We start from the raw sequence: 23,074 nt of genomic DNA, 5'->3' as shown, positions 1-23,074 counted from the left end.
CACAAATGTTATAAATAACAAAAAACCAGTGTAACATAAACATTTCACCAGTTTAAAAAAAATGACAGTAGTGAAAGCATTTTATTTTGTCAGTATATCTTCAAATGTTTTCACCTGTAATTTTTATTCTGACGCATTAAAAATGAGTACAGTGATATTTTTCTACTACATTTCAAGAAGAAATACTTGGGATAAAGAGATGCTCTGAACGGCCCATTTTGTTCCCCTGGTGAATTATGATAAAATTTTAAGCACTTCATAGTCAGTTTAAGCTATGCTTATAATACTAAAACAACGAAATCAAACATAAAACTTACTTGTTTTCCTTAAAGATATTTCAATAGATTCTTAAAATGCTCAAAAAATTAAGAACACTAACCAGTGGGGGGGGGGGGGGAGAACATGTGAATAGCAACTTAAAAAACAAAAACCTTTTCAAAGATTACTAATTATGTTTTTAAACTGACCATTGATAACAAAATTTTAAACAGTAATTTCAAATATGGTAGCACCATTTTAGAGAAAGAGAAACTAAGGGATGAAATTACTATGCTTAATATAATGCCACCTGAAAAAGACAGCACTGTTACAGTGTGAAACACTGTTCTCATTCACTGTTCTAAATACCAATACCGCATCTTATATAAGCACCATGTTTCATCTAAAAATCACAAGTCTTTTTTTTTGGGGGGGGGGGGGGGCTGTCACTAAATTCCTCTATTATAACATTTAATTCCTGAAGTAAATATCTTCCTTTAGGACATTTTAAATACTAAGGCAGCAATCCTGTACCAAAATACATGTTGTAATCAGATATCCAACCATACTACACATTAACTCAGCATAAAAAGTCGGTTTTAGAATAAAGCTCTCTCAATAAGTATCAATCACAGAGCAACACTTAATAACAGTGATAACATATAATAGAGTACTGACTTTACATCTGCAAAAACCAGGCTAAAGCTACATCAATCCATTTCACTGTTTCTGATTCGACAGTAATTATAAAATAGACAAACAGAATTAAATGTAAATTGAAAAAGAAAAAAATCTTCATGAAATCCTTTTTATAAAGTTCTTATTTAACAACCCCATTAAAAGAAGGGACCCCAAAACAGCCAGGATCCTTTCCAATCCCAATGCATGTGTTTCCAAGCATGAAGTGAGCCAAAAGCACAAAAAGAAAAGCCCTGCAAACCATAAGAGCAGAATGTTCATTAACCTCTACATGATAATCCTTTCGTGGCTGCATATTAACTAGTTACATATTCATAATCATTTACATTATTTAAAGGACCTTCGATGAAATTTTCTATGCAATATCCATTAGTGACAGTGTTAAAGGTTACAGAAGATAAGTCTACTTAATGTTTCCAGGAAGCCTTTTTAATTAGTAAATATGTAAATTTGCCACATATGCTTTTTATGTTTAAAAAACAAGTTCCTGGTAGAAAGGCATGTATTCTTGCCATCACCCTTTATGATCTTAACTCTCCATTTTGCTGTAGCTATTTTTCCCCCATCCCTTTTCTTTCCTGAAATAAGTTTCCCCCAAGAACAGATATTAAAGGATAAAATAACAAAAATCCACTTCACAATTAACAAGAGAAATTTTCACTACCAAAATATTTTCTTCGCTACAAGTATTTCTTGGTTACATACAGGGGTTAGAACAGGAGTTTTCAGTTAGACCTTTTCCAAATGTAGGGAAGATATTTTAGAAACTCAAGAAATAAAGGAAAACATGAAAGAGGCAGGTATGAATACATACCATAGCCTTCTGATGATATGTCTACAGTTAAATCTTTGTTTACATGATTTTACATGATTTATAGCCCACCTAATTCCAACAAACATTTGAACCCAAGCAGCTGTATTTATACTCATATCTTTCTAGTTTTCTCCTTTTATTCAAAAAGAAAATATTAGTAAATTTTTATGACTTAGTTGCCAAGGAAATCTGTGGAAAGGAGAAAATCATGATTCATCTGGGGTTTTACAGTCTCTTTTTTCTGTTAAAAGTAATGCCAACTAAACTTATTTCTTCTGAAATGGACTAGATTAATTATTAAATAAACTGACTATAAGATAGTGAGACTGGTTCTAAAATCAACTTTTGAAAAACACAGTGAAACAACAAAACACATTTCATTACTACACCACTTTTTAAGACACATTCAATCTACCATTAGGAGTGTTTACCAATAGCCCAATTGTTAAAAAAAAAAAAAAATCCTTTGGTACACTTTCTTCATAACTCAAAATTGCCCTTTTCCTAAGAAGTCCCTTGGACTGCAAGGAGATCCAACCAGTCAATCCTAAAGGAAATCAGTCCTGAATATTCACTGGAAGGATTGATGCTGAAGCTGAAGCTACCATAGTTAAGCCACCTGATGCGAAGAACGGACTTCTTGGAAAAGACCCTGATGCTGGGAAAGACTGAAGGCAGGAGGAAACGGACAGAGGATGAGATGGTTGGATGGCTTTACCGACTCAATAGCCATGAGTTTGCGCAAGCTTTGGGAACTGGTGGTGGACAGGGCAAAGAGTCGGACACGACTGAGCGACTGAACTGAACTAAGAAATAATAATAACGCTGGTAAATGCCAAGACTTTTTATGATGAAACAGTTCAATAAGATGAGTCTTCACTTCTTAAAAAGAGGAAACTTAAGTTCAGAGATGGAGTAACTTCCTCGATATTACAAACTGCCCGAGAACTGGTAAGAGACAAAATCTGTTTTAACGCCAGGTCTATCTAACCTCAAAGCTGATACTCACGGTATTGGACTGTTCTCAACCATCATAAATCTTACCGGGTACAAGGAAAAGCAGCTGCTTTGTATCTGCTTTTCCTTAAAACACTGACTGATGCTGCTACTTCTTCACTTCCTCCACAAACCCACCCACACACACTGACAAGACCTTGCCAATAATGTTAGGAAAAGCAAATAAGCTTAACTGGACCAACTCACTAATAAAAATTTTTATTTCTTCCAATGCCTCATACAACTCCTGGCCCTCTCAAGTCAAGCAACTCAGTATGAATATAAACAACAAATTTCCCAAACCCCACATACACGTGTGTGTGTGTGTGTGTGTATGTGTGTGTGTGTGTTTTGGGGGGAGAGGGTGGTGGTCCAACCCTATTATATATTTTTAAGGCACTTACAACTAATCAAGTTAGATGCCCAAGATGACAATGATAGTCTACCCAATAACCTATTTTTCTTTAGGTCAGTGTCCAGCTAACATATATACACATTCAATTATAAAATAATTGGCAAATTTTAAAATCAGTAAACTATATAGAATACAGGAATATTTTCCTCTTTTTTCCCTCAGAAGCCACTTTTTAAAAATTATTATAAAGAAAGGAATGAATGACTTAGCATGTATTAAGATCTCCATTACTTAGTTCCATTTGTGCTATTTGCTTTGGTTAACAGACCACAAGAGGGCCTCAACCTATGAGTTTTCCATGTTAAGAACAGCACATTAAAACCAGACTAGAACAGAAAGGCTAAAGGATAAGTTTGCATAAGTCTTAAATGACATTTCTCTCAAAAATGCTTCACTTCTAAAACTTCTCTCACTGCACTGCAATTTCATATTCTCCCCGTACAGGTTAACGTATAAAATAACAATCTGAGGATTACACTAATCAGTGCTTTCTACATTTACATGATTTGCTTCTCTTGCTAGACTATGTCTTCAAAAAAGATCATATAATTTTGGGTTTTAAAGCTACTCAGTCAAAAAGGAAAAAAATTATCCACGGTGACTAAATCCAAGAGATAGTGGACATGCACAATTATTTGGCAATTACTTAAATGGCTGAGAATAATTTCTTAAAGGACATACTGTCAATTAATAGATGTATAAATGCCATTACCAAAGTATATAAGAAGTACACATAAAGAAAATTGGTAAAATAGTATAAGTCTTCTAAATAAGCCTCTCTGCAAAGAAGGTCAGAAATGACTACGGGTTCCTAACAAAGAAATAGCAATAAGCAGTAATAAACTCTTTCTGTATAAAAATTTTAAACAAATTTATTTTTAAATATGCTAAAAGTGAAAATAATATAACTACTATCAAAAGTTAACAGTAATTATAACCTGCTGTTAAAACACATGTTTTTTTCCAAAATCCAGGAAACTCTAATTGTACTACATGAAAGGTCAATGAGATACAGGCCAGGTCTCCTTTATTCACCAATGTTCTCATGTGCGATATAGTAAGTGTGCAACAAGTCCTTTTAAAGGAGTACAGATCTACAATTACTTAGCTAAAAATCTCAGGGAAAGATATTTCTCAATTTAGAACTTTTCATAATTTATATCTTGCAGTAGTAGAACACCACCCTGTATCAAATACAGTGACATTTTCAGGGAAACATGAATATTCAAAGTAGAATAAAATACCTCACTCAAATCAGTTTCATCAACAAATGAATATGGCAGAAACTTAGGAATAACTTTGTTTTCAGTTTTTAAGACTTCTGAATTGCAGATATGAAATGGTGACCTGTATTTCTGAATGTGAAATGCTGTCTCAATTGCAGCTTGCCTGTCTATTGTTTTATTAGAGATATCAATCATTTCTTCTCCATTCCCACACCTTACTTTCTAAAACCTCACCCTCCTGTCATCTGCAACAGGCAGAGGACCCCATTTCTCCATCTGGAGCCAGTGTAAATGGAGAGGATCCACACAAATTGAGCCAATCAAATTTACTCTGGACTCAGAGAGACTGAGGTGATTACAGATTCTGGACCGGAAAAGGTGACCACAAAGGGATTTGCACAAGCTAAATCTAACAAAGTTCCCCTACAAAGTAACGACAGAAACGTACAAGAGAGTCACACACACACACACACACACGCACACACACACACACACTAATCCTATCCCTGAGTTCTTCTAACTTTTTATAGCACTTTCCAAACTTTCTTCCAAGCATTTCTGTGGTTTATAATTGATTAAGAAAACTTCGTTAAGTAAGCTACATAGATTAAAATGAGAGTATGCCTGTGAAGATCTCCAAGAAAACAAGTAATTCATTAAAGAATAGAAATAGTAGCTGTTTGCAACCCCATGGACTGGAGCCCACGAGGCTCCTCCATCCAAGGGAATTCTCCAGGCAAGAATACTGGAGTGGGTTGTCATTTCCTCCTCCAGAGGATCTTCCCAACCCAGGATTGAACCCAAGTCTCCCACATTGCAGGTGGATTCTTGACCATCTGAGCCACCAGGGAAACAGAAATAATAGAATGATGGGGGGAAAATATCTTGACAAGTAAAAAAGAAGTCAAATTGAAAGGCCTTTGCACCAATTAAAGAAGTACATTTTTATTTTAAAGAAACACTAACAGTGACTAGAGCAAAATTAATACTAAATCACTTGCAAGTAGCTACGTAACTAACCTCCAAGTTGGGACAAAGAGTGTGTATAACAAACCAGCAATCCTCTGAAAACTGGCAAAGCCAGATGAACACAAAATCATCTCTCAGAAGGCACCTAGGAGTTGCCCAAGCAGTTGGAACAAGAGAGACTAAAATTCAGGAGATAACTATGGAGAATTAAGTTAATGTTCTTTTCTTGGACAACTCAAAGCACAGTGAAGAGGCTGAGAATTATACTTTGTCCTGAGCAGAAGTTTAAAGCAGTCTGAGAAGGCTGTAGTAACAAAATCAGAGACACGAGAGATCTTAAACATATGGCTGTCTTTTCCTCTCATGGCATGTATGAACTTCTGAAGTTGAAACAGCCAAAAAACTGAAAGTCTGAAAAGCAGAGCTCAGAGAACTGATGAAACAAAACTTAAGAGTTCAGGAGCCTTTAAGGGAAGAAGTCTGGTGAACAAACTAGGTTTTCAGAAGAAAAGCCAAGAAAGAATCAGATGAAAGCCAAGAAAGAATCAAAGATAGCTGATATTTTACAAAAAACAAAACCCAACCTGCACTCCATTCCTGAACTGAGGTATCCCAACTCCTAGTTTATCAACCTAGTGAAGAAAGGGTCAAACTTTTCCAGAGGAAGATATACTCTTCAGGAGTAATCATAATTGTAAAGACTCTAAAATATTAATTAAATTAGCATTTAATTGTAAATACTTCAAGTATTTACATTTCTAGCATTTAATTAAAAATAACTACATTACCAAGAAATAGGACCATATGAGCAAACCTCAAAAAGAAGAAAAACAACACAAAATAGAACCAAATAAGCAATCTACATATTCGAGTTAACCAACTAAGACATTAAAATATAATTATTAATATGTTCAAGAAAACAGTGGAAAAGATTGAAGAAATACATGAAAAGAGGGCATATTTCCTTAGACAATTAGTACCTATACAAGAAAAGAATCAAAAGGATAATCTTTAACTGAAACATCTAAAATGAATTCAATAAATGGTGTTAACAGGAGATTAACAAAAAAGTCAGAATTTTGAACTGGATGACATGTCGATAAAAAAATACCATAATAAAAACCCAGAGATTAAAAAACAAAGTGGAAAGTATAGAAAAGACCAATAAGAGACATATGAAACACTGTAATTGAAGATATACAGAGAGAGCAGATCTGAACAACAAACCTCTACAAGATTTTCTAAATATAAAAGGAAGGTATTAACCAACAGATTTAAGAAGCTCTAAGAATTTCAAGCAAGAGAAATTAAGAAAGAAAAATTATATGAAGTACAATATAGTTCCACTGATGAAAATCACAAAAAAAATTTTACAATCAGCATGGGAGAGAAAGAGCAGGGAGGAGATACAGTACCTTCAAAGCAGCAGTAAGAAGAGTTAAAACTAGAGACAACTTCAATGAAAACAATGCTAGAAACTGGAAAAATGGGATAAAAATCTTAAAAGTCTCAGTAAAAAAAAAAAACTGAAATTTTATAAATTATGTACAGAGCAAACAGATCCTCCAACATGAAGGAAAAGTAAAAACATTTTCCCACAAAAAATTCTGCACCAGCAGATTTTTACTGGAAGAAATACTACAGGTAATTATCTGACGTGACAGAGGAGTTAGCTAAGGCTAAAGCTGTAATCATCATGTAACATATAAACGTATGAAAACAACACACTGTACACCTGAAACTTTACACAATGGTATATGTCAATTCTAGCTCAATAAAGACACATTATATGGGCAAAAAGAACTACTACAAGAAGCTATTTGGAGCAATAGAAATTCAGAAAGAATAAAAAGCAACTGTACAGGTAACTGTGTCAAGGTAAGGATAATCAGTATTGATCACAGAACAATTAAATACTGTATTGTGGTGTTTAAAATGCATAGAATTAAAATGAATGGAAGCAATAATGCAAGAAGTGCGTTAAATGAGTATATATTGCAATCTCTAGGAATAATTTCTCCAGTAAAAAAGCACAGTATAAATATATGATACATTTAGTGCCAACATCTACATAAAGTAAGAGTACTAGGGTACTATAGCAAAAAAGAATGTATTTTGAACGAGTTACCAGAGGGGAGAAAACAGGGTATATCTGATTAAATCAAAGGAAGGTGCACCAAAAAATAAAAAAACACAGAGGGGAAAAAACAGGAAAGTGGATCAAATAGAGAAACCTCACCCCTACTGTGTGTGCTAAGTCACTGCAGTCTCTGTGACCCTGTGGACTGCAGCCCTCAGGCTCCTCTGTCCATGGGATTCTCCAGGCAATACTGGAGTGGGTTGCCATGCCCTCATTCAGGGGGTCTTCTCAAACCAGGGATCAAATTCATGTCTCTCCTATCTCCTGCACTGGCAGGTGGGCTCTTTACCACTAGTGCCACCTGGGAAGAGCCTTAGACTCACTAGAATTTTTTAAAGAGTAAGAAAATGAGATGTGTTGGCAAGGATGTAGAAAAACTGGAACACTTCAAGTTGTGTGCACTGTTGATGGGAATGTAAAACAGAACAGCCACTGGAAAATAGTATAGTGGTTTCTCAAAAATGAAACACAGAATTACCATATAATCTAGCAATTCCACTTCTGTGTATATACCCAAAGGAATTGAAAACAAAGACACAAAACAGATATTTGTACACTTGTTCACAGCAGCCAAAAAGTGAAACCAACCCATGTCCACAGATGGACGAATAAACAACAAAATGTACAATATACATGCAATGGAGTGTTATTCAGCCTTTAAAAGGAAATTCTGACCTATGCTGTAATATGGCTCAACCTTGAAGGCCTGGGTCTAAGCCAAAAAAGCCAGTACAAATGGACACACACTGTACGATTCCACCTGTATGAGACACCCAAAGTAATTAAATTCATAGAGACAGATAATGGTAGTTACCAGGGGATGGGGAAAGGGACAACAGAGTGTTATTGCTTAATGCGTAGTATCAGTTTTGCAAGGCAAAAGAAGTCCTGGAGCTGGATGGTGGTGTTGATAGAACCACAATGTGAATGTATTTAATGCCACTGAAATGTACACTTAAAATGATTTAAATGACAAGTTTTGTTATACATATTCTACAATAATTTTTAAAGTAAAAAATAAAAAAGTCAAGTACAAAAGTGAAAAAATGAAACTAAATACACCAGTTACTGATGTATTTAGTTTAGGATGACTAAACATCCTACACAAAAGAGAAAGATGTCCAGACTGAATTCTTAAAATCACAACTAAATGCTGTTAGAGAACGGACTTATACACTTTGTACACAGACTAAAATTAAAAGATGAAAAAATTTATCATGAAAAGAAACAAAAGTAAAATATCCTAATGTAGCCATATCAGTATCGTAGTCAATAAAAAATACCTGAAGGCAAGAAATATCACTAGAGATAAAATACTTCAGAATGATAAAAATGTCCCCTGATCAGGAAGCTATTAAGAGTCTTAAATTTGTATGCACCAAATAATATAACTTTAAAATGTATAAAGCAAAGGCTGAGAAAAGGATAAATCTATAACCACAGTGGAGATTCTCCTTATCTCTTCATAACTGATAGAACTAGAAAACAAACAAACCAAAAAAATTTACAAGTATATCAAATAATCGTCACATTCAGTCAACTTGAACTATGGAACTCAAAACTGCAAAATTCATATTCTTTCCAAATAATTAATGGACAGTAACCAAAAACAGATCATATACCAGGCCATACAGCAAGTCTAAAGTTTCTAATCAGAACAGAATTAAGTATGACATAAACAATAAAAAAGTACAAAATACTCACTGTTTAGAAACTAAGGAACATTTTCTAAGTAATTCCCAGGTCAATACATCTCAATAAGAATTACAAAATATTTTAACTAATTAATGATGAAAATAACATTCAAAACATGTGGGGTGCCTAAGGTAATTATTAGAGAAAATCTTAAAACTCAAAAAATATATACTGTAAAGAAAGAATATTAAAATCTCTGATTTTTGTGTCTCTAATAGCTTTTGTCTCAAGAAGCTAGGAAAAAATTACAGCCAAAGAGAAATTTTTTAAAGAAAACTATAAAAGTAGAAACCAATGAAAATTAAACTTACAGAAGAAAAATCAATAAAATAAAAAACTGGTTCTTTAAAAAGACAGATTAGGATTAATAACTCCCTAGGAAGATATATCAAGAAGAAAAAAGACACACAAGAACTGCAAATAACAGAAATTAAAAAGAGAATATCACTACCAAACCTACAGATATTTCTAAATTTTAAAATATCTATACAAGGAAAATACAAGGCCTAGACAGTCTCACTGGAAAATTAGTTCAAATTTAAGGTAGAATCATACCATTAATACACAAAGTCTTTTTACAGAAGATACAAAAATGACAGTTGTTTTATGAGGTCAGCATGATTCTGAAACCAAAACCTAATATGGACATCAAGGAAAGAAACTTACAACCAATACAATACACAGCCACAGAAACAAAACACCATACTCTATACAGAATTAGAGCCATGACTTAGAAGCTAGCAATGACTTCATGCTAGAAATAGGAGCAAAAATGAAACAGGCCAACCCTAATAAAATCCAAAACTAACTCTCAACCGAGCTGTGTTGGTCCACTAGTACTCTGGCTGCTTAAAGAAAATTTATCCCTCTTTGAAGGATGGTAACAGCATCAGTAGCCTACAATATTTTCACTATACTGTCTGACATCCAATCAAAAATTACAAGGCAGTCTATGAAAACAGGAACAGCAGATGAGAAATCAAGAGAAGAAATAAACAGAAACATAGCCTCATTTAATTTACATACTGCAATTACAAGACACACTTTTATGATTAATATATTTATGAAAACAGAGGGAAGGTTGAAGATGTCAATATAGGCCTCAAATTTATTAAAGAAATGTCAAAACAAATTCTTGAAAGTACTATAGCAGAGATTAAGCATTTAGTAAAAGAATTTACCAGTAGATTAGATCTGTAAGAACAAGATTAGTGAACAGGAATAGACATCAGAAGAAGGTGTGTATAAAGCAAGGAAATACAGAAAGAGTTAAGACATATGAGACAGTGAAAATGTCTAATATGTATATTCAGAGTACAAAAAGTGAAGAAGACAGCGACATAAAACCAGCATCCAGAAGAGCAGACAAGAATTTTCTAAACTGACAAGTCATCAAATGATAGATTTAATAAACTCCATATTCAAAGCAGGCAAACCATATCTGCACATAAGGAAAATCAAAACTATACATCATAATCAACTGCCTAAAAACCAAAGATGGAAAGTCCAAAACCAGATAGAGGGAAGATATACCCAAAATTCTCAGTGAAGGAAACAGTAAGACTAACAGAAGACTAAAAGAAACCAAAGACATCAAAGATAATGGAATGGCACCTTTCAAGTGTTGAAGGGAAAAAATCCTCTCCCAGCTCAGAACTAAATAAAAATTACAACAGAAAATCAAGAAGAGTAATCTTAATTTGGGGGGACGAGGTGAATTTTTAAGAACATGCAAAAGTAAAATATATGACAATAGCACAAATGAGGGAGGGCTTATGAAACTAAGCCATCAAAAGATTTCTGAACAATTTCCTAAGTGGCAAAATTTCAGAAGATTTTGTGAAAATTTTCCCACTAATTTATGGTAGACTGCAATAAGAGATACTATAATTTCTAGGATAATAACTAAAATGAAACTAGAAACCATATAACTATAAAGCTAAAAGAATTTTAAATATAATTAAATATTTTAATAACACAAAATAAAGAAATAAAGGAATAATAACAAATGTGACAAGTGGAAAATCTGTGGCAAAATGAGTAAACAAACTCCAAGTGACAGATGAGAAAACTTAGACTAAAGCTATACATGTTCACAAATTAGAAGTGCAAAAATAAAAACACAATCAGGTTACATCAGAATGCTAAAAATTAAAGACTGACAATATTAAAAAAAATACCAACATTTAACAGAAAATTCTCACATAGTATTTTTCAAATAAGGGTTTAATTAAGACAAGTTAGTGGGTGTCTTAAGATAGAAGGTATAGATCATATAGAAAGAACTCACGGGGAACTCTTTGGCGGTCCAGTGGTTAGCAATTGGCACTTCAACCACAGTGGCCTGGCTTCAATCTCAGGACAGGGAACTAAGATTCTGCAAGCTATGGGATGCATCCAAAAAGTAAAATAAGTTTTTAAAACAGAAAGAACTGACAAGATTTAGTAAATCAGAAGATGGATCAGGGCAAACTGAAAAGATTCTGGTTTGAATAATGTTGCCCGGAATCAGGATGAGTATGGTGCCTATGCCCCAACATTAGGGACAAAGATGATAAGTTAATATTAGTAAATGAGACTGAGCTGCTTGTGGGCCATCCAAGTTAAGCTGCCCAACAGTTAACAGATCTGGAAGAGGCCTGGCATACAGGAGTATTCGAGGACATGCAGAGGGAGAAAAGACAACGTCAATAATGAGAAGTATAGGGATTACCAACATTTAAGCATTAGATAAAGACACTAAAGAGATTTAAGTAGGCACAGAGAAAGGCAGAGCCAGAAAAAAAGAAAAGTCACAAAAGTTCCTACGGTACAGAGTATTTCAAGAGTTTCCCAGGGAACAATTAAAGTTTCAAATAAAGCACAGAGGTCAAGTAAGGCTAGATCTGAGAAAGGGTCCACTGAGTTTAGCAAGCAAAAAACTTGAGATAGAATAATTTCAAAGAAAAGACAGAGGCAGAAGATAGTTTATAGCAGGTTGAAAAGCAAAGAATTAGAAGGAGAACAATTATCACACTACATTAAGCCCTCTGTTAAAATGTTTGCAAACAAACCCCTAAGTCCCTTGAGGGGAAAAAAGAAACCCTGTGTATCACTGTATCTAGGACAGTGCCTGGCACATAACTCGGTCTTGTCTTTTTGTTCTTTGGGGAAAAGCACTCATTTTCTATATCTCTTTAATAGTACTCAATTCACAAACATCGGGAAACCAAACAAGGAACAATGACCAAATCTACACATCAAATGGGATACTTTTTGCTGTACTGTATTAGGACTTTTTTTTTTTAAGTTAAAAAAAAAAAAAACACACACATTTAGGGTATTTAGCTTTCAAACACAGTTGACAATTCAGAAATTTTTTTTTCTGTCCATAATAGGAAAGAGAAGATAAGTGACAGAGAAAAACACTTCACCATTAATAAACAGATTACAATATGAATAAAAAAGAGAGCAGCTTTCTTCACCAGCACCATCCAATAGAATTTTCTATTATGATGGAAATCTCCCAACTCCACACTGTCCAACGCAATAGCCAATAGCCACATGTGGCTACTGAACACTTGAAATGTAGCTTCGTAACTAAAAATTTTTTTTAATTTTACTTAATTTGAATTTTAAACGTAACAGTCACATGTAGTTAGTGGCCATCATATTGGATAGCACAGACAGACACAGATGGTGGTGAAAACATAAATGTAAAATAAGTCTTAGGTTATGAGTCTTCAGGTAACAGTACCCTAGATAAACTTTCTCGGGTTTCAACAATGGGGAAGGAGGCAAGATAGCAAAAATGGAAGACATGGACTTCGCCTCTCCTCACAAGCACATCAAGAATACATTTACATGTGGCACAATTCTCAAAGAGCACCTGCTAAACACTAGCAGATGACCTCAAACACATAAAAGGATACGAAAAATCCCATGCAGCCTCATAGGATGATAAAAAGACTTAAAAAAACATAAAAGAAAAACTAAAATGAATAAAAATTGGAAAAATAAATAAATAGGAACTAAAAAAGAGAGGAAAGGAGGAGGAACTGCAGCCCTGACAGGAACGAGCTGAAGGCGAGGAGAAGCTCATGCTCAGAAAAGCCCATTCGCGGTGGGGATGAGCTGGGGCAACAGGGAGACTAAGGAGCCAGAGGAGAATGCAGTAAGCGGTCTACAAAGTAAGAACTGCAGGTGCGGCCCATGCTACAGCCCTATACACCCTAGCCTCAGTCATGTATCTTCTGCTGCAGCCAGGGCCAGGGTGCAGGGAAGTGGGGTTTGGAGAGTGGACCCAAAGAGGGGAAGTTGGTTGTGAAGAGAGACCCTGAAGGGACCGGAGTAAGGAGCTCCACAACCAGGAAAGTTTTCGGGAGAAATACAGGCTGCTACAGAATCAAGGTGCCATCAATGAGTGGCACACAAAGGCCACTGAGTCCAAGACGCTGGACCACCAGAAAATTCCTGGCCCAAGGAAATATTAACCAGTGTGAGCTCCACCAGAGATCTCCATCACCCAGCTCCATTCAACTGCCTGTAGGCTCCAGTGCTGGACACTTTATGCCAAACAACCAGCAAGACGGGAACACAGTCCCATTGATCAGCAGACACAGTGCCTAAAGTCATACTAAGCTCCTGTGCGTGTGTGCTAAGGCACTTCAGTTGTGTTCAATTCTTGGCAACCCCATGGACCACAGCCCTCCAGGCTCCTCTGTCTATGAGACTTCCCAGGCAAGAATACTGGAATGGGTTGCCATTTCCTTCCCCAGGGTGCTGAGCTCACAGACACTCCAAAATACACCACCTGATGCAGCCCTGCCTGTCCGAGAGACAAGAATCAACTCCGCCCACCGAAGCACAGGCACACTACCTCCCACCAGGAAGTCGACACAGGCCCCTGGACCAACCTCACCCACCAAGGGGCAGACACCAGAAGCAAGAGGAACTACACCCCTGCAGCCTGCGAAAGAGACACCACAAACACAGTAAGTTTCGCTTAGTCGCTCAGTTGTGTCCGACTCTTTGCAACCCCATGGACTGTAGCCTACCAGGCTCCTCCATCCATGGGATTTCTCAGGCAAGAGTACTGGAGTGGGATGCCACTGCGTTCTCCAGAGGATCTTCCCAACCCAGGGATCGAACCCGGGTCTCCCACATTGTAGGCAGATGCTTCACCATCTGAGCCACCAGGGAAGTCCTAACACAGTAAGTTAGACAAAATCAGACAACACAGAAACATGCTGCAGACAAAGGAGCAAGGCAAAAACCCACAAGACCAAATAAATGAAGAGGAAATAGGCGAGCTACCTGAAAAAGAATTCAGAGTACTGTCAGTAAAGATGATCCAAGATCTTAAAAACAGAGTGGACTCATGGATCGAGAAGATACAAGAAATATTCAACAAGGACCTAGAAGAACTAAAGAACAAACAGTGATGAGCAACACAGTAACGAAAATGAAAAAATACACTAGAAGGAATCAACAGTGCAATAACTGAGGCACAAGGACGGATAAGGGACTTGGAAGACAGAATGTTGGAAACAGCTGCCAAGGAGCAGAATAAAGAGAAAGACTGAAAAGAAATGAGTCTCAAAGACCTCTGGGACAACATGAAGGGCATCAACATTTGTGTTACGGGGGTCCCAGAAGAAGAGAAACAGAAACGATCTGAACAAATATTTTAAGAGATTATAGTTGGAAACTTCCCTAACATGAGGAAGGAAATAGTCACCCAAGTCCAGGAAGGTCAAAGAATCCCACACAGGATCAGCCCAAGAAGAATCACATCAAGACACATGTAATCAAACTAACGAAAATTAAATTCAAAGAAAAAATATTAAAACCAGCAAGGGAAAAGCAACAAATAACATACAAGGGAATCCCCATAAGGTTATCAGCTGATTTTTCAACACGAACTCTGCAGGCCAGAAGTGAGTGGCAAAATATAAAGTGATAAAAGGGGAAAACCTGCAGATTACCCTACCCAGCAAGGATCTCATTCACATTCAAGAGAGAAATCAAAAGCTTTAAGGAGGAGCAAAAGCTAAGAGAATTCATCATCACCAAAACAGCTTTACAAAGAATGCTAAAGGACTTTCTCTAGGTGGGAAACACAAGAGAAAAAGACCTACAGAAACAAACCCAAAACAATTAAGAAAATGTCAAAAGGAACATACAAATCAATAATTACCTTTTAAATTTAAGTGGATTAAATGCTCTAACCAAAAGACACAGATTGGCTGAATGGGTACAAAAACAAGATCCATATACACGCTGTCTACAAGAGACCTACTTTAAACCCAGGGACCCATACAGACTGAAAGTGAGGGGATGGAAAAGATATTCCATGCAAAACGAAATCAAAAGAAAGCTGAAGCAGCAATACTCATATCATACAAAATGACTTTAAAGCAAAGACAATTACAAGAAATTGTACTTTGGACACTACAGAATGATCAAGGGATTAATCCAACAAAACAATATAACAGTTGTAAATAAATATGCACTCAATACAGGAGCACCTCAATACACAGGGCAAATGCTAACTATCATAGAACAGGAAATCAACAGTAACACAGTAATAGTGGAGGACCTTAACAGACCACCTTACACCAAAGGATAGATCATCCAGACAAAAAAATTAATAAGGAACACGAGCCTTAAATAACACACTAGACCAGACTTAACTGATATTTATAGGACATTCCATCCGAAAGCAGCAGCATACACATTCTTCTTAAGTGCACACAGAACATTCTCCAGCATCTTGGCTCACAAATCAAGCCTCAGTAAATCCCAGAAAATTAAAATCATCAAAGTGAAAGTCACTCAGTTGTGTCCAACTCTTTGCAACCCCATGGAATTGAATTCTCCAGGCCAGAATACTGGAGTGGGTAGCCTTTCCTTTCTCCAGGGGACCTTCCCAACTCAGGGATGGAACCCAGATTTCCCACATTGCAGGTGGATTCTTTACCAGCTGAACCACCAGGGAAGCCCAAGAATACTGGAGTGGGTAGCCTATCCTTTCTCCAGCAGATCTTCCCAACCCAGGAATCGAACCAGGGTCTCCTGCATTGTAGCCGGATTTTTTACCAACTGAGCTATTACAACACAAGCCTCAGTAAATCTCAGAAAATTAAAATTATATCAAGAATCTTTTCTGACCACAACACTATGAGATTAGAAATCAATTACAGGAAGAAAAACACAAATGCATAGAGGCTGAACAACATGCTACTAAATAACCAATGGATGACTGAAAAAAATCAAAAAGAAATTTAAAAATACCTAAAAACAAATAGATTAGTCCAAAGAGGCTCCTAAGTAGATTTCACTTTTTCTACCAAATACTTAACTGATATTGGTAAAAACTGATTTAGTTAAACAAAAAAAAAAGATGGGGTGGGGGAGATGATTCAAGTTCTCTCTTGTCCCTGTATCTTCTGAGAATTAACAGTAAATAAAATCTCCAAGGAAAAAAGAAAAGGCAACCATCTAGGATAGATATTTGAATAAACTACATCAATCCACTCCAGAAAAAGAAATAAACCTGCTTAACTGGTGTTCAAACCAACAAAGAATTGTTAGGCCCAGGAAGTATATAGCAATTAAAAGATACAACATCCCAGCTTTCATTAATTAGGTTTTCATCACAGCCTTTGTTGAAAAAAAAAAAAATCCTATTCAATGCACTCACTCTTAGGTAAATAAGAAATGAAACTGTGTGCTTTTAAAACATTTAGTGGTACATTGCTCAGACAGTAAAGGGTCTGCCTGTAGTGCGGAAGACCCGGGTTCAATCCCTGGGTTGGGAAGATCCCCTAGAGAAGGAAATGGCAACCCACTCCAGTACTCTTGCCTGGAAAATTCCATGGCCTGAGGAGCCTGGTAGGCTACAATCCATGGGGTGGCAAAGAGTCAGACACAACTGAGCAACTTCACTCACCTATATAAAGTGTTAATATGTATATACTGGATTGGCCAAAAAGTTCATACCTGAATGAACTTTTGGCCATTCTAACACAAATAAACATAATTAACCACACCACATACTGTTCTATAATTTTCAATAACTGCATTAAGTCTCCTCATACCAATCCCCTAATGTTGAATTTTTAGCTTTTTCATTATTATAAACAAATCTGCAGGAAACCTTTCTGTGCATGTCTTTTTGCTAGATTCTTAAAAATAAACAGAAGTTTTCACCAAAAAAATTTTTTTGAAAATGTCAGCAGTGATGCCCTTAACGAGAACAATATTTAAATACTTGATCCTATCCATTTACTACTGATGTCATTCATTGAAGCTGTGGATCATCCTTGCCTCTCCTGTCTTTCCCCTTAACGTTACTATTTTTCCTTGTTACTCAATGCTCCAAATGATAATCAAGGAAAAAACAGAGAGAGGGAACCAGGGTAAAATGTGTTATATTTCTTACTTGAATTGAAAAGGAAAAAATTTATGAGCAACATTTAAACCATCTTTACCTACAACCCAGGGATAGAACCCAGATCTCCCACACTGCAGGCAGATTCTTTACCAGCTGAGTCAAAAGGGAAGACCAGGAATACTGGAGTGGGTAGCCTATCCCTTTCCCAGATCTTCCTGATCCAGGAATTGAACTGAGACCTCCAGCACTGCAAGCGGATTCTTCACCAACTAAGCTATCAGGAAAGCCTCTTTATCTAGGAGCCATTGTTAATCAAGATTCCCAGAGAAAACAATGGCCTGAACCAAAGGTATCCACTGAATATAAAGAGCTCATTTCTCTTCTCTGCAATTACAGCCTACTAGGACACGACTGACGGAGAAGGCAATGGCACCCCACTCCAATACTCTTGCCTGGAAAATCCCATGGACGGAAGAGCCCGGTAGGCTGCAGTCCATGGGGTCACACAGAGTCAGACACGACTGAAGCGACTTAGCAGCAGCAGGACACAACTGAAGTGACTTAGCAGCAGCAGCAGCAGCTAGCTACCGGAGAAGACAATGGCACCCCACTCCAGTACTCCTGCCTGGAAAATCCCATAGATGGAAGAGCCTGGTAGGCTGCAGTCCACGAGGCTGCTAAGAGTCGGACACGACTTCCTTTCACTTTTCACTTTCATGTATTGGAGAAGGAAATGGCAATCCACTCCAGTGTTCTTGCCTGGAGAATCCCAGGGATGGGGGAGCCTGGTAGGAGGCCATCTATGGGGTCACACAGAGTCAGACACGACTGAAGCAACTTAGCAGCAAGCTAGCTACCAAAACGGGGGGGGGGGGGGGGGGTCATTCAAATCATTTTCTTCATATTTTATTCTCTCACAGAGTCCTTGTAGGGAAAAGCAAGTCCTAAAGCACATTTAAGTAGACTTACATAAAGTAATACTAACTGCTACACTGATATGTCTTTTTTCCCCTTTTTCCTTCAAACAGTGTCCTAACACTTCCTACTAGAGTTCACTGTACTCCTACAGCTGCTAGGTTGGTTTTAAAGCCTACAGTCCCTCACAAAAATATGACTTATTTATTAACTATTTACTAGATAAAGTTTTCCCACAATGAACTGTAATTAAAGGATAGCTAACTAACCAGTGTATTTTGTGGCCTTATGGGTCTCTCCTGTCCACCCAAGCAGACTGGTTAAAATACTTGCTGCTATTTACTCAGAGGCTTTATCATGAACTGAGGATGATCTCACACACCCATGACAGACAAGCACATGCTTGTTTTATATGCCAAAATAACACTGATTTACATCACTCAGTTGTGTTGGACTCTTTGCAGCCCCATGGACTGTAGCCCACCAGGCTCCTCCGTCCATAGGATTTTCCAGGCAAGAATACTGGAGTCAGTTGTCATTTCCTTCTCCTGGGGATCTTTCCTACCCAGGGAGCAAACCCTGACCTCCCACATTACAGGCACTCTTTACCATCTGAGTCACCAGGGAAGTGAAATTAACATTAACACTGCACAGAAAAGTAATTTGGTAACATACTCAACTTTCTACTGAAACTGCTATTTGGGTTCCTACAGGACTGGAATTGAGAAGGGAGGTTTCAAATCCAACTGGATACCAGACCCGAAAGCTGTTCAGAGCACTCCAAACCGTATCCTTTGTATTTCAGACTCACTAACACCAGAATAAAACTAAGGATTTCTCTTTTCAACACGCCAAGTGGGAGAATACATATCAAGTCAGCAGTATGCAAACATATACTACGAAGGAGGAGAGAGTTAATTCCTCAGCAGAAAGAAGGGCAATGGGAAAACTCTTTTTCCAGGGTCTGTTTCACATTTTCTAAAATAAAAAACGTAAATAGTTTTTGTCAGAAATTGGTTTCATGAAGGACTGTCTTTTCTTTTTACTTCTCTTGGGGGGGGGGGGTAAGAAAAATTCTTTGTCTTACAATTTAAATGCAGTCAGTGAACCTGAATTTTTAAACCTCCAATTTGAAGAAAGCCAAGGAAAAACGGCTCTCAGAAAGGGAAATCCAATGCACGAAATAATTTAGAACAAACAGAATATAGTAGGAAAGGTTCCCATAATTTATCCTAGCAGCTTGTTTCCAAGTAAACCAGGATTTTTTAGGTTCTATGAAAAGTCCCTCATCCAGCTAACGATTCGTTTACCCACGTAAGTAGTCATTTTTATACAGAAATGCTCAACAGAAAAGTTAGGGATTCCCAGTGTCTACAGCTTTTGAACAACTTCCTAACCTTTATAACCATGATAATCTCAATAAGATCACAAGACATATATTAAGTAAATTAAAAGTTGCCTTTCAAAGTAAGAATCTCAAACTTTCGGAGACGGTGAGAAACAAATGATAAGAAACCCAGACGGGGTAAAAATCTCAGATTAAACTCAGATTAAAAATCTCAGATTAAAATAATACTGTATTTCTTAAATTGGTATACTTCGTATGCAATCCCATTGGGAAATACAAAACTTTCTCTCCTCTTTATTAGAAGATTAAAACTTATTTATATAATTGAAGTTAAAATTTAACAAAACACCATTCAATTTTTACATATACGAAACTAAACCTAGAAATGCACAAGAAGCGTTATCACTACAAGAGTATACATTTTAGCAACGATTAGAGAAATGGCTTAAAAAATAAGGTGAACTCTTCCATTTACAGCGTGTCCTTCACCAAGAATATTCCCACGCATCGCTGTATGCATTAAGGTTTAAAACCCACTTTCATACAGAAGTTAAACAGATTACTACGTCTCTTTTCCCCCAACCCTCTCCTCCCTTCGAAGGTCGAGGGGTCCCAGACAAAAGACAACAAAAGCACGTGACAAAAGTTTCTCCTAACACGCTTTCCAGGCCTAGAGGCTACGCTTCTCCCCCGTTCCGGGTCCGGGGGGCCTGGGCCCAGACCAAAAGGCTGCGGCCCACTGAGGGCAGCAGAGGGTCGGCCGGGGGTCAGGCCCCAGCCACGGGGAGGGGGAACCGGACGCCAAGGACGCGCCGGGGAGCGGGCGCCTCCCGAGACCACTGGCTTAAGCGCGGGACGGAGAGCGGCCTGTTACCTTTTCCTGCTCCTCACGGAGCCGCGCCACCTCCGGGGCGCGCAGCGGAGCCGCGGCCGAGGCGTGGGGCCTGGCGTCTGGCGGGGCCTCCATGAAGGGGATGCCGGGGCCTCAGCGGGGCGAACGAGTCCTAAACAAGTGTTTATGGAAGCGGCGTGGCCGGCGGCTGCCCAGCGCCCGCGTGCTCGCCCTCATGCACCGCGCGCCCCGCGCTGAGGAGGCCGCGCCCGCCTTCTCCGCTACCGCGGCGACCGCTGCTCGCGTCCGGGCTGCCCGCGGCCGCATCTCACACGCTCATGCCGCCCGCCGCTGCAGCCGCCGCCGCCGCCGCGGGCTCGGAGCAGCAGGCCGGCCGTTGAAGGCGAGAAGCGCCGATCCGGTAGCTGGGCCGAGGGACGCGTCCTGTGGCGGCCGCGCCTCCTCCGCGCCTCCTCCGTAGGCCCCGCCCCTCGCCCCGCCCTGCGCGGCACGCCGGGAAGCGCACGCAGCCTCCGCCCTTCGTCCCGCCCCCGGTGAGTCACGTGGTGCAGGTGCGGAGCAGCGGCGGGTGGCTTATTCTGAGGCTGCGCTGCCTGGAAACTTTCGTTCTAGGGAGGCTAGACGCTCAGTTCACGGACCAGGATACCTACCTTGGCCTTGTGTCCCACATATGCACTCAGTCGTTGAGCGCTGCATTTGGCCATAGGAGCTTAATTCGTGTACTAATACTGCTTTATAAGCATATTTAATTTTAACAAATTCAACCTTTCACTGTACCTGTTTAATGAATTAAAATATGCAATTAAATTTTGCCTGTGTATTAATTACTGCACACATAGCATTTACATATATTAAGGTATTGTGCTTTAATTAATATATTGCTATGTATGGGCTGTTTAAGAGACTTCAAGGATGACGTTGCCCAAACTTTTCCTTATTTCAACCTCCTGTGATTCTAGTACAGCCTTTGTACACAGTAGGCACTCAATTAATGTTTAATGAATGGAATGGGCCTTGGCGTAATAATCATCTCTGCTCCAGTACTTAACAGAGAACTTCAATTCTCACCCTGGTGTGCCTGCTTGCTAGACTTCTCTTCCCTTCTGGCCAGCTCCCCAATTCAGATACACTCCTTTTACATTTGCTTCAAAGAAAAAAGGAAGGAAATTTGGGGCAGATGGTAAATGTTTGCTGTCTTTTCTTACTACATATCAAACATCCAATTCCTCTGAAACTGGCCGTCTCTGACTGCTCTAACACCACCATCATCTGTGTATCCTCAGCTACTTCTCTCGCTTCTGCTCTGGTCGCCCAGTTCTCACTTTCACCCTTCCTAATGGATGTTGGCAGCTGCCCACCCTGAAAGTGAAAGTCGCTCAGTTGTGTCCGACTGTTTGAGACCCCATGGACTATACAGCACGTGGAATTCTCCAGGATACTGGAGTGGGTAGCGTTTCCCTTCTCCAGGAAATCATCCCAACCCAAGGATCGAACTCAGGTCTCCCTCTCCCGCATTGCCAGCAGATTCTTTACCAGCTGAGCCACCAGGGAAGCCCAAGAATACTGGAGCGAGTAGCCTATCCCTTCTCCAGCAGATCCTCCCGACCCAGGAATGGAACCGGGGTGTCCTACATTGCAGGCGGATTCTTTACAAACTGAACTATCAGGGAAGCCCCATCCTATCTCCCTTCATTCAGGTATTCAAACCTAGCCTGTTTAGTTCCTGTGCCTGTGGGAAGCTGTCCCACCCCCAGCTCCAGTAGAAGGGTAAATACATTTATCTTCTAAGTATTTGGTTCTATATGCTGTCTGCAGGTGACTCACTTTAGAATGAAAAACACAGAAGAGTTGAAAGTAAAACGGAAATTTGGAGACACTAAGAAAAGCCAGAGGCATGCATGCCACAAGCATAAACAAATGCAGAATCAGCAAGAAGGCATCCAACTGCAAGCCAAGGAGAGGCCTCAGAGTTAGCCAACCCCCTTCACACCTTGATGTTGGAATACCATCCTCTACAACTGTGAGAAAACGAATGTCTGCTGTGTAGATCATCAGTCTATGGCATTTTGTTATGGTAGCCCTAGCAAACTAATATATCAATAACCTAACTGTACTTTAAGGAACTAGAAAGAGAAAAACAAGATCCAAAGCTAGCAGGAGAAAGAAATAACAAAGAGACAAACAGAAAATGGACAAACAACAGAGAAGACCAGTGAAACCAAAATTGGCTCTTGGAAAGATTAATAAAACTGACAACCTAAATTAAGAAAAAGAGAGAAGACTCCTACTAAAATCAGAAACAAAAATGGGACAAAATTACAATTTTACAAAGAGAAACAAAGAACATGAGAATACAATGAACAACTGTA

The 23,074-nt window shown here is 38.5% G+C and overlaps 1 protein-coding gene across 3 annotated transcripts in view; it reads right to left on the bottom strand.

Annotated features, from left to right (window-relative positions):
* The window catches only part of URI1 (URI1 prefoldin like chaperone), a 61,538-nt gene extending 40,368 nt beyond the window's left edge, over nucleotides 1-21,170 (bottom strand). For 2 of the 3 annotated variants that reach the window (XM_042231921.2, XM_060398022.1), the window contains exon 1: nucleotides 20,727-20,866. Coding sequence is in view for 1 of the 3 variants with exons in the window: in XM_004015132.5 (XP_004015181.1) it covers nucleotides 20,727-20,819 (93 nt within the window). In the remaining 2 variants the exon portion in view is untranslated. Of the gene's footprint in view, nucleotides 1-20,726 lie in introns of all 3 variants that reach the window. The other variant, XM_004015132.5, reaches the window with a different exon arrangement.
* Nucleotides 21,171-23,074: the final 1,904 nt, after the last annotated feature.

Source organism: Ovis aries, chromosome 14, assembly GCF_016772045.2.
Source record: "Ovis aries strain OAR_USU_Benz2616 breed Rambouillet chromosome 14, ARS-UI_Ramb_v3.0, whole genome shotgun sequence".
Lineage (NCBI taxonomy): Eukaryota > Metazoa > Chordata > Mammalia > Artiodactyla > Bovidae > Ovis > Ovis aries.
Note: the sequence above shows the minus strand (reverse complement) of the source record. Positions and strands in the feature narration are given on the sequence as shown.